General features: G+C 38.5%; 1 protein-coding gene across 1 annotated transcript; it reads right to left on the bottom strand.

The window, feature by feature from the left end:
- Window positions 1-2,930: 2,930 nt before the first annotated feature.
- LOC137272111 (alpha-(1,3)-fucosyltransferase C-like) lies at window positions 2,931-4,235 on the bottom strand. Its single transcript, XM_067804470.1, has one exon. It carries the CDS (start codon window positions 4,233-4,235, stop codon window positions 2,931-2,933), a length of 1,305 nt encoding a protein of 434 aa, XP_067660571.1.
- Window positions 4,236-15,033: the final 10,798 nt, after the last annotated feature.

Genomic DNA, 15,033 nt, shown 5'->3' with positions numbered 1-15,033 from the left:
TTTTCCTTTCTTCGGCAGGCTTTGTGCTGGAAAATACAGCTCCTTCACGTCTTCCTTCTTCTCCTCCTTGGCAAGTAGGCCACAAGTTGACCTGACATTAACATCATTTAAATATCCGAAACAAATAAATCACAGTATATACAAGAATTTAATCAATTAAAACATATATGTAACAAGAATAAATCCATATGTAAAGATGGGTCCTAGAACGTTAGTGCAGTGGCTTTGCATCCAAAGCAATAACTTCTGGATTACCTGATAACAGTTCTATTTTCACAGCTCTTAAATATATTCAATGACAATCTAAACAAAAAACAGTATATAATCTATTCAGACTCTTTTCTTGCCTTCAGACTATTAAAATATTTCTTGCAAAGATCTACTTTTAATAGATATTATTGAATTGTATATTGATCTTGCTACTGGCCAATACGACATCGCCGTCTGCTGGTTACCCAGTCATGTATGAATCTCCGGTAACACACTGTCCGACCTTGCTGCTAAAGCAGCACTCAACAAATCTGTGACACCACTTCTTATTCCTTACACTGACACCATTAGATCTTACATTAGTGATCTGACGCAAAACAAGTGGGACACTCAAATAGGTATTAGTAAATTGATAAATTAATAAATATACACATGAACATTTGCTTAAAGCTGAGGATCCTCCGTTTTGTATCCCTTGTGATGAACGAATCACGGTCAAGCATGTCTTGCTTGACTGTGTCGAATATTCCATCACACGGGATACATATTTCAAATCACAAACTATGAAGGATCTTTTAAATAATATAAGTTCTCATTAAATCACTGCATTTTTAGAAGACCTGGATTTGTTAAATAACTTGTAAAGAGATAAATGTTTTATTATTGGAAGTTTAAATTCGGAACTGTGCTTGTTAGTGGCTGTATCCTCAAAGAGGGTTAGAGTACTGTAAATTATTGTTCTACTGAGACGGTACAGAAGTCCCAAAAAATTCAAAGTAAATTAAACCTTTCACATTTTCAATCGCAGAATAAATGTATTCTTAATGTATGGCTAGATTTCCTAAATTATAACGGCAGAAGGGATGATGTAAATCCAGCTAGGGTCCATGTAGGACGCAAATGTACCCATGGTCCCTAGTATGGTGATCTACCTTTAGTTGTTGGTGATATATATCCCGTGTTTTATATTGTCTTGTCCAAATAGTGATGTTAGTTTTAACTTTCCACATTAGTTTCAAATTGTAACTGTGGTATTCTAATTGTTTTACTGTCCTTTGGCGATAGGCTTTTATGAAATACGTATATTCCATTTCAGTATTATATGTTCTCGTAACGATATGGCGGAAATATTGTCGATGTGACGTTAAATATTGACTCACTCACTCACTCACTCTTCTCTGACATATGTCGGTTATCATTTTGATGTAGCACTGATATTTCGTTTAAGGAAGTTTTTTGTTGAATACAAACAAGACATTATTAAATTTGAACGTGACAACATATTCTTTTGTAATTTTGTTATACAGAACATCAAATGTGACTAGACCTGGTGAGTGTGTTTCATGCATGGATACTTGACTCAGTTTTCCCTTCTCTAGTAATTTCTACCAAAATGTTTTGTGACTGTGGCATTGGCTTGCCATCCAGGTAATGGCTGCATGTTATGCACAAAAGATTGGTATTGAGGCGACTGTATCGGAACACGTCTGTTACTATGTACACACTTCATTCCTTCTGACTCAGGCCCCTGAAAATCCGGAGTAGAACCGGTCTTCAGCAACCCTTGTTGAACACAAAAGGTGACTATGCTTCTCGTAAGAGGCGACTAACGTAATCATGTGGCCAGACTCGTTGACTTGGTTGACACTTGTCATCGGTTACCCACTGCGCAGATCGATGGTCATGCTGTTGATCATGGATTGTCCAGACTCGATTGTTTACAGACCACCCTCTTATGGCTGCTATATTGCTGAAAGTGGTGTGAAACTAAACTCACTCACTCACTCAGTCAGTATGAACCAAGCATCGAAAGGGAGCGTGTACCCAAGTCTTTATTGTTGTTTCTGTTGCCTAATGTCACACACATCATTATTAAAGATATAACGACAGCCTGTTAATAATCGATCTGGACAAGCCATCACAGTTACCTATACTTACATTACGTAAGTAAACGAGCAAGTCAACTAACTTGATCAGCCGATACATTTGGTGCTCTCTTGTGATCAGTATTGGTTGCCAGTAACCTTATAGCAGTCAGATTCCTCAAGCAGATATGTTTATTGTTGAGTTGTGGTTAAAGAAGACATGTTATCGAGGGATGGTCCTCGATCACATTCAACTTGTGACAACGTGTTTCAAGAGTATCTGATATCGCATGATGAAACAGTGTAAAGACGTTTCCATCATCCAAATTACGTAAGAGTGACATAACACTCCAGTCCACACTAAACTGCCACTAAAAGACTCCAATCCATTTAATATCTAAAACAATGACGAGGCAATATGTTTCAAGTACAAGTGTGCCTGGGAATCACATCCAATTTCATCTTTGACTGATAGTCAAAACTGGATGCGTACTCCGAGTCAAACTTATTAAAAGTTTTGCTTTACTGTTGTCTGAATGTCTTCACGCTATGTTCGAAGTGAATGGAATATCAGGAATTGTACCCAAAGAAGTTTGGAAATTGTACGACAAAAGGAGCTGTTGGACCAAGAGCGTTCATATTTGTGTAAACGCCAATAAACGTAGCCATAGATGAAGGACATAGCTGATGCTTTTGAAGAACCTAGTAACGTTGCTAACCCTGACAAAACGCCTCCCAGATTACCCCTAAAATCAGCCAACGGCACACTTTGCCTTACATAGCGTCTCTTTAAGTATGTAATGTATGTATGTACTTCATTATTTTAACCTTCAACTTCCAAAGATTTGCTCCCATCTACCGAAGGTCTGTTGGTGCATGACATTCTTCAGTCCATTTCTCCACTGCTGCCGGCTTGCTACTACCTGTTCTCGGGTTATTTAGCCGGTAACAAAGTTCACACAATGCCATTTGTTTTCCTTGATCTGAACTAAGGACCCTGTACTGTTCCTTGTGTAAGAGGATGTCCATATAAGCTGACGTGTTGGACATGAGCCACTTTAAGTGCCTTCCCAGTGCCTCCGGACTGGCAAAGTTAGCTGCGTTGATATACGTCCCATTTGGAACAAGGTGTTTGTAGTCGGCACCTCCCCGGACAACAGGTACACAGACTTCTTTGAAAACCTTATACAGCTTTTCCGTAATGTAGTCTTTACAGAGTGAGTTTTCAAATGACAAATAAAACATGTAATGTTGCAGCATGTTTAAGCATTTGGGTTCAGATTTTGGACATTTCATTGGTCCACAATTTCCAAAAATGTCAACGTCAATTATCTTCTGAAGCCGTTTGACATATACCATTCGTTTTGATTCTGTTTCACAATGACTAACAAACCACGCAACTGCCTTTGTCTTGTGCTGCACGATGTTTAGAAGATGATGATAGGGAAGCGGTTTCAGAACTGGTACAAACATTCCCACAGGCGCAAAAAGATCGGAGTCTGTTTTGTATGTCATTGTCCAATTTAATTCTCTTTTCCATTCCGGGTTGTACATTGTTTTTGGAAGGTGACAAGGACTTTCCCAGGCATATATCACAAACACTTGTCCCGGTGTTCGTGGTGGTGGTGTGGGGAACATTGCTCGTCCATCAAAGAGTATGGCATCTGCCTCTGTCCTCAATGATGCATTCCTTGACAACAAACAGTTCCTGTATCTGCACAGCTTCATATCACCTTGTAGTCTCCATTTTAGCCAGATTGGAGGATTATCAATTACAATAAGCTTTGTTCCATTTAAAGTGTTATGTACCAAAGACCTGTTTGTGAAAGGGATATCCATATTGACCACATCTTGTGGTGTCCAGTACTTTGTGATGGCTTCTTTAAAGACAAGCCGAGATTCAGTATGTTGTAAGGGTGGATAGGATTGGGCGACATTGCCAACAGGTCTGTCGTTGGACGGAAGATTAGTCTGATCACTTTTAGCCTTCTGGTGGATGTTGGACACATTGTTACTCTTGACCCTGACTGGTCCTGAAGGTTTTACCCTTTCAGGATATCTGGTATCCACCTTCAGAGCTGGCAATTGATGCACTCCAGTAGCATCGACATGTCGAAACACGTCACTGCTGATGTGTGATGGTGATGTCCAAAGATACATGATGTATGTGATCATGGATATCCCACATAGTATTAAGAAGATTCGAGGATGTGAACGATTCATCTGAAATTATACAAAAATCGTGATATTTTACCTCAATCTCATTTTGAAGCTGGCATATGTGGTAAATTTTCAACGTTGTAAATACAAGGTATACGAATTTATCAGCTTGTATTAGAACAAAGAACGTTTTCGTTTTGTTGCAATATTTTTGTATCCGTCAGGGATGTGTGTTAAGCCTTCGATTTTTTATTATCTGCATTAAAAAGTTATGCACTTTAATGGAAGTGGAGGATGGTTCAGGTGTAACAGTTTCATCGGATATTTATAATGCATGTTCACTTATGTTTACTGATGATGTCTGGGCACTGTCTGACACATGTAACCAAATAGAGAAAAAGATTAACATTCTTGAGAAATTTTGTAACCCCGCTGGTATGTCAGTAAATCTGAAGAACATTGAGATTCTTTGTGGTAGACATGACGAGCCTTCAAAGGATTATGAAAGAACTGGTATAATTACAATGGTCTACAAGTTGGTAAAGTTGGTAAATTACAGGCACTCGACTCTGATATATTTGGAAGTATGACCTAAATACATAAGATATAGAAACGTGTGACAGTAAAATGGCGGCTCGGCTCGGCTGGCTCGTTTTCGGTCTGACGAACGATTCCATCGGTTTGATCGCTGAAAAAGCTAGACAATTCATACTCCAATGACCTCTGAAAAGTACCTTGCGTATCACAAGTACTTTATAAAAGTTTGTAAATCTACTTGTAATGAAGTGTTTCATGACGAATGTGGTACACCCCCATTACAAATTGTATACATGACTAAGGTTATCAAATATTGGTGTCATTTATTCTAATTACCCCCAAGCAGACTACCAAAACACTGTTACAAAATGCTGAAATCATGATGAATATATTATATAAACATATATTTGTGGTTTTGTCCATGTATGGGTCTGTCAGGATATTGGTAATGTTAAGTGTTTTATGTTTCAAAGGTTGTCTGATAATCGTAAGCATTCCAGGTATACTTCCATCACACAAAACTGTTTATTATTGCCAACATAACCCCCTGTTAGATGTAGAAAAAGACTTGAAAAAGATTGTAATATTTGTTTAAATTTGAGATCTGCCTTTTCAAAAATCAGACGTGAAAACTTTCATTTAGCAATAGAGACTGGGAAATATGAAAATATTGCTTCTAATGAAAGATTTTAAATATTTTGTAAATCGTTAATGTTGCTGAGGATGGGTGACATACTTTGTATATTTGTGAATGTTTCTCTCATGTTCTAGATAAATGTATTGTGAAATGTTTAAGTCAGCCTTTAACGATCAGCAATTTTATACATATAATGCTAATGTAAATGTCTCTTTATTTTTATGTGATGTGCAAATTAAAGTTAGGAACAGAACACTTATATAAATTATTGTGTACGATTCGTGTTATGAGTGATCATGCAATAGGGAGCATTATGAGGCAGTGGCCTTTTACTGCATAGACAGCTATATAAGTCACAGCAGAGGCGAGCTTGGTGCGTTGTTTTGGTGATGTTTTGATTAGAAACGTTGTGTTATACTGTATGTATTAACCTTTCATCCATATTCTTGTCTTACATATTCACCGACGTCTAAATGCCTCTCGTGAATCTTACAGGTTGGTCTGTTTTCATTATTACTTTAGTGTGCTTTGTTTGGGATAAAAAGTTTCTAACACCTTCTCGGTCAGTTTTATTTGGTCATTCTCGAAGACATTCACTGAAGGAATCCTTACCGGTAAGAGTGAAATAATTCTGTCTGTTCCTTTAGGTCTTTCAGAACTGAGTAGAATATTTGCGTAAATATCCAAAACTCTATGCCCCATGTGACGGGCTGAGAATGTTCAAAGAACATGTCTCCCTTCTTAGTGATCTCTTATTTTTAGCACTGCTGTTATCTGTGACAAAAAGCGTTGATTCTCTTTTAAACGTATATCAATCAATCACCCTTTTCCCAAATCTTCACCAGAACAGGCAAAGGTTAATGATATGATAAGTAATAACAACATAATAACATTCCAGATATCCAACATAAACGTTATAGAGAGCCGTAAGCACGCTCCGTTTTAACAGACACCATACATTTGTGGAACAAGTTACCAACCGAAATAATGAACTCACAGTCAGTAAATTTGTTCAAAACAGGATACAGATTAAACAAGGACATACGATTTTTGGTAAACATTTTTATCCACACATTGTCAAATAATCCATGTTCCCCTCATGTTGGTTTGTAGTGACTTGATATATTTAAAATAATCCGAATTGTGCATTTAGGTATCCATGTATAGATTCTCCCCATTACGTCTATTCATGTCCTTGTTATGACTTAATAAGATCAGATAAATATTTCTCACTTAATGGTTTTGACTTAAATTCAATTCTTCGCGTTAATTTAGCTTCTCGCAACAGAATTAATCAGCATACTTTTTACTGTATTCATATACTGAGCATTTTTTGTTATTTCATGCCTTTGAAGAAATAATTGTTTATCTACTGAGAAGTCGGCAGCGTCAATGCCTGCTGCTGACAAGGTGAACTTTAGCCACCTTCCTGTAGTGTCTTTACTAACCTGCTTATGATGCTGAGTAAAACGCACAAGGAGTCGAAAGCTGTATCACCAGTACTAAGTGTACCTGTACTATTTAACATCACACTCCATCCTTTCGACTAAGCATCTGTGGTGATCATGATAGCGGAAGTACCTTGGCACATTGAAGTGCCAGCATTATCGTTCCACCACCTCAAATCTGCTTTGCTCTGTGCTGGCAATGCCATAAAATCATTGAAACACCCATCAGGGCTGTATTCTGCTCTATTTCAAGTATCTTAGTAAACAAGACCCCCATATAGCACTGCAATAGCATTAGCACTCATGATACCGATCATCTCTGTCACTTGATGAACCGTCACAGCCTTTTTCTTTACAAACTTTCTTGTATTTTGCTTGAAACGTGTTCATTGTATTTCAGTGAGGGAAATTGTCATTGCCACGGAATTTAGAACAGGTCCCCAAAACCCCCCAAACAGTGACTGAGGTTTCCAAATTCCATGGATCATTGCCACCCACCTTTAGTCTGATGTGCCTGTTATCATGTATTGTAATGAGTTTTTAGTTGTTTAATATTTCAATTTTGATAGCGTGACAATGTACCTAGGTATATACAATACTTTAGACAATCAGGGACGTCATAAAGTTGATATATATGCCAAGTGCTATGTTATACGCATCACATGTATTTTAGTCCTGCTTCTACTACAGTTCTAACAAGGACACAGTGTGTGAAGATCATTTCTGGTGTCCCCGCATTGGTATTACTGAAATATAACCAAAAGCAGCATAAATCTAAACTCACTCATTCTACTGCATTACTACTGTATGCTTACCTTATATGATTCCCATGTAGTAATGTGAAGATTTACTGATGCGCGTACACGTCCTAAAACAATTGATTTGTTTAGGTTTTGATTGACATATGTCGATTATCATTTTCATGTTGCATTGATATTTCGATTAAGGTAGTTGTTTTTGTTAAAACATTATTAAAGGTGAACGTGACAAGGAGGAGTGAGTGAGTTAATATTTAACGTCAAATCGGCAATATCTCAGCCATATCGTGACGAGAACATTTAATACTGAAATGAAATATATGTCTATTATAAAATCTGTCAACGAAGGACAGTAAATCAACTAGAATATCACAGAGGAGAACATAAAACTAGTAACTATACCTAAAACAATTAATCTATAGAGGGCAATACAATATAAACATGGGCTAGCAACTGAAGGTAGATCACCATACTTACAGTACCTTTGCTACCTGCATGGACCCTAGCTGGATTTACATCACCCCCTCAGCCGTCAGCATTTTGGGAAATCCAGCCATACAATAAAAAGACACTTATGCTACGATTAAAACGTTGAAAGCTTGAATTTACCTTGAATGTTTGTGGACTTACGTACCCTCTCAGGAGGACAATAGTTTTACAGTACTTTAACCCCCTTGAGGATACAGTCTCTAACAAGTACAGTTACGAATTTAAACTTCCAACAATAAAATGTTGATCTATTTACAAGTCAGTTAATAAATCTAATTCTTTTAAAAATGCAATGATTAAATGAGAACTTGTGTTATTAAAAAGATCCTTCATAGTTCGTGAATTAAAATACTGATCCCTTGTGATGGAATACTCATCTGAAGGGATACAAAACGGATGATCCCCCCCCCCCCCCCCCCCCCTTTAAACGAATATTTATGTGTATATCTTGCGTGGCCAATACGACATTGTCGTAAAATAACCTCTTCAAATCTGGACTGACAGCCCATGTAGGTGTAACCAATATACGGTTTTATTTCATGTAATTTATTTTTACCTACCTGGGTGTCCCACTTCTGCATCAGATCATGGATGTAAGTTCTAATTCTAGCTTTGTAATCAGAGTATAGAATAAGAAGTGGTGTAACATATTTTCTTGAGTGCTGCCTTGGCAGCAAGATCGGCCATTGTGTTACCAGAAATGCCAACGTGACTAGGTAACCAACAAAAGACGATGTCGCACTGACCAGTAGCAAGATTATTGTACAATTCAATAATTTCAATTAAAAGTGGATGTTTACAAGAAATATTTCTAATAGCCTGAAGGAAAGAAAGAGAGTCTGAATAGATTATATACTGTTTATTTTAGGGTGTCTTTGTATGTATTTAAGAGCCGCTAGTATGGCGTTAGCGTCTGGTGTAAAAATAGAACTATCATCTGGTAATCTTGATTCTTGATCCAATGACAGTGGCACAAGCCACGGCGCCACCGTCCTTCGCCCAATCTGTAAATAAGGATTTCTAATAGCTTTATTTATGTTTAAATTGGCTATATTCTTGTTTATACTGTAATTCATTCGTTTCTGATTTATAAAATGTTGTTAATGTTCGGTCAACCTGTGGCCTAACCACCTGCCAAGGAGGAGAAGAAAGAAGACGGGACGGATCTGTGTTTTCAAGCTCAATACCGGCTAAAGAAAGAAAGGGTTTAATTCTGTGCCTTATAGGTGCAACAAGAGAAGAGTTCTCGTCGTACAAATCCTCATAAAGTGGATTTAACACACAGTTATATGCAGGGTTAGATTCATTAGAGTGTAATTTAGTAATGTATTGTAAGGATAATTTAATACGACGTTGTGTAAGAGATGGTTCATCGGCCTCAACGTAGAGACTGTCAATAGGTGAAGTTCTGAAGGACCCAAGACAAAGTCTTAGACCTTGGTGATGGACAGAATGTTATAGTTTCAGACTGCTTTGGCAGGCTCCACCATATACGATGGAGCCATAATCAAGTTTTGAGCGAACGGGTGATCTACATCAATTGAATAATTTAAAACCTTGGATAAACTGTTTATCTTGATACTAAAGTGTAACAGACACAATACTGCCTTGTGGAACACCCTGATTCTGACTGTAATGATTAGACAGGGTAGAACCCACGCGGATATGGAATTGTCTGTTATTTAAAAAGTTTGATATGAATTCCGGCAAACGACCTCGCAAACCGAAATCATGTAAATCTCTCAAAATGCCATAATTCCAGGTTGTGTCATATGCCTTCTCAAGATAAAAACAGATAGACACAGCGTGTTGTTTTTTAATCAGCGCGTTTTTCACAAATGATTCCAAATGCACTAAGTGATCAATAGTACTTCTGTATTTACGGAAACCACATTGTATATCTGTGATAAGGTTATTTGTTTTCCAAGTACCAAACAAGTCGATTATTTATCATGCGTTCTATGGTCTTGCAAACACAGCTAGTTAGTGATACTGGTCTATAATTGGAGGGATCAGTGTGATCACGACCGGGCTTAGTATGGGAACAATAACAGCGTCACGCCACGACGAAGGAAATGTTCCAGATGTCCAAATGTCATCCAAAAGAGTGTCTGTAAACAAGACTCATGTAATTGATGGATCGGTATGATCACGTCCAGGTTTAGGTATTGGTACTACTAAAGCATCACGCCATGAAGAAGGAAATTGCATGGAAGTCCAAACATCATAAAACTTGATAAGAGCGTCTCTAAACAGGATTCTGGTAAGTGCTTCAGGAGTTGATAATGTATGTTATCAGTTCCTGTAGCAGTGTCGTGAGCTTGATCAAGAGCAGTATGGAGTTCATGAATAGAAAACGTTTCATTATAACCTTCCCCATTATCAGAATTGAAGTTAATAGTATTCTTTTCTTGTTGTTTTTGATATTGCTGAAATTTAGGTATATAATTAGAAGAGGAAGAATACTTAGCGAGGGTTTCACCCAGTTTATTCGCAATATCTGATTTATCAGTAAGTAATTGATCTCCATGTTTAAAATGATGGAAAGTAGATTTAGTACCTTTACCTTTAATTTTCTGAACCATGTTCCATACCTTGGACATGGGTGTCCTCGAATTTATTTTGGAACTGCAGAGGAATTTGGTATACACACATCAGCTATGGAATTCAATTCATCAGAAAGGCATTTAATAGCATCAGGAATGTCAATAAAACGTTCAGGTTTAAGTTGTTCAGCACACAGTGTTTTATATAAAGCCCAGTTAGCCTTTTTGTAATTCCGCCTTGATGATGCAGGAACATCAGATGGAGTTACAGATTTTAGTATAGTAGGAAAATGGTCACTTCCACAGGGGCCATCGTGGACTGACCATTCGAATTCATTTAGTATTTCTGAAATTGTGAGTGACAAGTCGAGAGCAGAATAAGTCCCTGTGCCAGGGTGTAAATATGTGCTGGAACCATCATTATAAATACATAAATCATATTCAGAACAAAAGTCCCGCAACAATTTACCTTTAGCGTTTGTAGTTACACTTCCCCAGAGTGGGTTGTGCCCATTCAGATCTCCCATTATAACACAGGGCTTCGGGAGTTGGTCATACAGAGTTTGAAGATCGGATTTGTGAAACGTCAAAGACGGAGAAATATATAGAGAGAGCATAATGTAAACGCAACGTGCAAAGTTACTGCAACGGCCTGAAGATTAGTATTAAGTGTAACGGGGCTATGGATAATGTTTTCTTTGACTAAAATGGAAGATCCTCCCGTGGCCTTATCACCTGCAGGTGAAAAGCAATGATATGCTTGTAATGACGAAGATCCAAAGCATCTGTCTGTTCTAAATAAGTCTCCTGCAGACAGATTGCTGAAGGTGTAAAATCGTGGACTGATAGCTGTAATTCATGTAAGTTAGTCCTCAGTCCTCTGCAGTTCCATTGTATAATATTGTTGGAATAAACTATCTTTTGGGGGGATTTATTGGGGATCTACCCTACACTCTTTTGGAGGGCGACAAGCTATGTGCCCTACAATGGACGTTTTCAGAAACGTCCATGTCTTCAAGAGATCCATATTTATTGAACAATTGAATCCTATTTTGTGACCCCTTAGGAGCTCTGCCACTTTGTTGTTTTGAAGCATCAGGCTTAGGCTTAGGTTTACTTTTAACAGTTTGCTGACTATCAGCTGTCGAGAGAGACTTCGAGTGTGACTGAGATGATGATTTGTGATCAGAAGAATGTACTAGGAAGTGACTCCTCAGTCTGAGATAATATAGCAGGGTGCATGAGCTGTGGAGAATCGGAATTTACCCACGTCAAGGTAGTCTGGCAGCCTGTGGATGATTTTGTTCTTTTAGAGCTAGACTCCAATGATGTTTTTGCTACTGTAACATAACTTTCTGGAAGATCAGATCTCTTTACCACTTTTTTGCGTCAGAAAAGGAGATATTTTGAGTAAACTTTATCCTGTTTACCTCCATTTGCTCTTTCCAAATAGGACACTGTTTAGAAAATGACGAATGATCGCCTAAGCAGTTGGTGCATTTTTAAAAATTACTGTCACAATCTTCTGTTGTGTGTGTTTTATCACCACAGTGAGCACACACAACAGACAATGTGCAAACATTTACACCGTGTCCATATTTCTGACATTTAAAACACCTGAGCGGGTTGGAGATGTAAGTATCAACACTGATATTACAATATCCCGCTCTTACTGATTTTGGAATACTTGGAGAAGAGAAGTGGAAGAGATATGTGTTAGCAGGTTCTGTTTCTGAGTTTATCCGAGTTGTAAATCTTTTAACAAAAGTCACCCCTTGATCTTTCATTTCTGATACGATGTCAAACTCAGTCATATCTGCAAACAATTGATCTCGGTCTCTAACAATCCCTTTGCTCATGTTCAGAGTCCTGTGTGGAGTTACTGAAACCTGGACTCCAACAAACAGTTCAGTTGACAACAGGTCGGTTGATTGCTGTTTCCTGCTAGGTTCTACAAGTAGGGAACCTGAACGCAGTTGTCTGATATTTCGTACCTCACCTGCGATGCCATGTATACCTTTTGATACCGCAAATGGGTTTAAGTTGAAAGGTGATTTGTCAAGAGTCTCGATCACTAGAAATCGTGGCCAGTATTCAACGGTCGGAATAGACGGTCGTAGTTCATTATCATCATTGTCAGGTTGACGTTTGTTTCTTTTAATGGGGTTGTGTAATAGTTACTTTAATATGGTTCATCATTTGAGCTCCCCACCCAACACGGAGTATCACAAGGACAATGCTAAAAACACGTGGGCCTCCGATTTGCAGCACCAAGGATACTCAGATGATATACTCCAGCAGAAGAATTATATATAATTGATCCACCAGACTGGCCCATGAGCCACCGCCTTCTGGCATAAGCCTCTAGGCAAAGTTCATATTATCATATTTCACAATCCAAAAAGTTAGAGATCAGTAGTAGTGCCAAGCAAATTCAAACAATTCCAAATAAAATTTGTGCAATGACACATACACAGTCCATGCACAGGGCTTGGCGTGACCAGCCGATCGGTCGAACCGGGCCCACTCAACCACCCCCCAAAGTGGTGTGTTGAGCAATAGGAACAATGGTCCTGCTCCCATGCCCTCAACCACCAGGATCCCCTCCTCCACCGACACAGGGCCGCAACCCACGGCAAACGGGTTGGTGGACCAAATATCCCCACGGGTCCACAACGGGGGTGAACGCCTCACAGCGTTACCCAGCACCCAGCACGAGGAGGTGGCCGTTTAAGGATGCCACGTGACAAGGTATTTTTTTGTAATTTTGTTATATGGAACATCAAATGTGACTAGACTTGGTGAGTGTGGTTGATACATGGATACTTGACTCAGTTTTCCCTTCTGTAGTAATTCCTACCAAAATGTTTTGTGACTGTGGTGTTAGCTTGCCATCCAGGTAATGGCTGCATATTACGCCCATATAGTATGGTGATACGCCTTGTGAGATTGGTATTGAGGCGACTGTATCGGGAACATCCTTCCTACTATGTACACCTCTGTCACAAAAATAGCTCTATCATGGGTATAGCTATAATCGTCTGGAGTGGATATTGTGAGCCTGTTGATGTTGATCATCAGGATATGGTAGGTGATGACACTCAGATCGATGTCCACGCTGTTGATCACTAGATAGTCCAGACTCGATTGTTTACAGACCACCGTCATATAACTGCTATATTTCTGAATGCGGTGTAAAACCAAACTCATTCAATCACACTTGACTCATGAGAGTGAAAATTAAAATAAATCAGTATGAACCAAGCATGAAAAGGAAGTGTGTACCCAAGTCTTTATTATTGTTTTTGTTGTTTAATGTCACACACATCATTACTACAGATAATGACGACCGCCTGTTAATAATTGATCTGGACAAGACATCCCAGTTACTTATACTTACATTACCACGTAAACAACCAAGACAACGAACCTGATCAACCGATACATTTGGTGCTCTCTAGTGATCAGTATTGGTCGCCAGTGACCTTATAGCAGTCGGGTTCCTCAAGCAGCTATGTTTATTGTTGAATTGTGATTAAAGAAGACATGTTATTGAGGGTTCGTCACATCCAACTCGTGTCTCAAGATCATTTGAAATCGCATGATGAAACAGCGTAAAAAAACGTTTCCATCATCCAAATTAAGTAAGGGGGACAAAACACTCCAGTCCATACAAAACCGCCACTAAGAGACTCCCATTTCCACGAGCATTTTGGAATAACACAATGACGAGACCGCATCTTTGAAGTACATGTATGCTTGGGAATTGCATCGGATTTCAACTTTGTAACATTTTGTCAAAAATGGAGGCCTCCTTCGAGTCACACTTGTTACATGTTTTGCTTCATTGCTGCCTGAATGTCTTCACGCAACGTTCGAAGAAAAATCGTGAAAGGAACATCAGTAATTGCACCTAAACAAATTTGGAAATTTTACAACAAAGAAGCTCTTGGACCAAGAGAGTTCATATTTGTGTAAACGCCAATAAACGTGGCCATAGGTAAAGGACATAGCAGCTGATGCGTTTTCCTCTCTTGGAATTAGAATACTCATGGCACATTGGAAAATGCCATCTTCTTTCAGTTGAGGAACCTAACATTTTAATGTCGACGGCGATGACACTATTAATCTTGTACAGTTTGCTTCCTAGTAAAATGAAATACACAAGTATGATTAAAAAGACTGAAGAAGATAGGTTTTTCAAACTTCGGGTGAAACCAAGGTGTCCAATAAAACGTTTCTTTGTATGTTTGGACTTGCGGAAAATCAACTTGGATCACAGACCGAGTAATGTTCAAATGCCTGACAAAACGTCTTCCAGATTATCCCTAAAATCAGCCAATGGCACATTTTGCCATACACAGTGTCTTTCGTTTATATATA

The sequence above is a fragment of the Haliotis asinina genome, chromosome 2, assembly GCF_037392515.1.
Source record: "Haliotis asinina isolate JCU_RB_2024 chromosome 2, JCU_Hal_asi_v2, whole genome shotgun sequence".
NCBI lineage: Eukaryota > Metazoa > Mollusca > Gastropoda > Lepetellida > Haliotidae > Haliotis > Haliotis asinina.
Note: the sequence above shows the minus strand (reverse complement) of the source record. Positions and strands in the feature narration are given on the sequence as shown.

Bases quoted from the DNA above. Each gene is read 5' to 3' on its own strand.
- LOC137272111 (XM_067804470.1), bottom strand. From the start codon at position 4,235: ATGTATCTTTGGACATCACCATCACACATCAGCAGTGACGTGTTTCGA.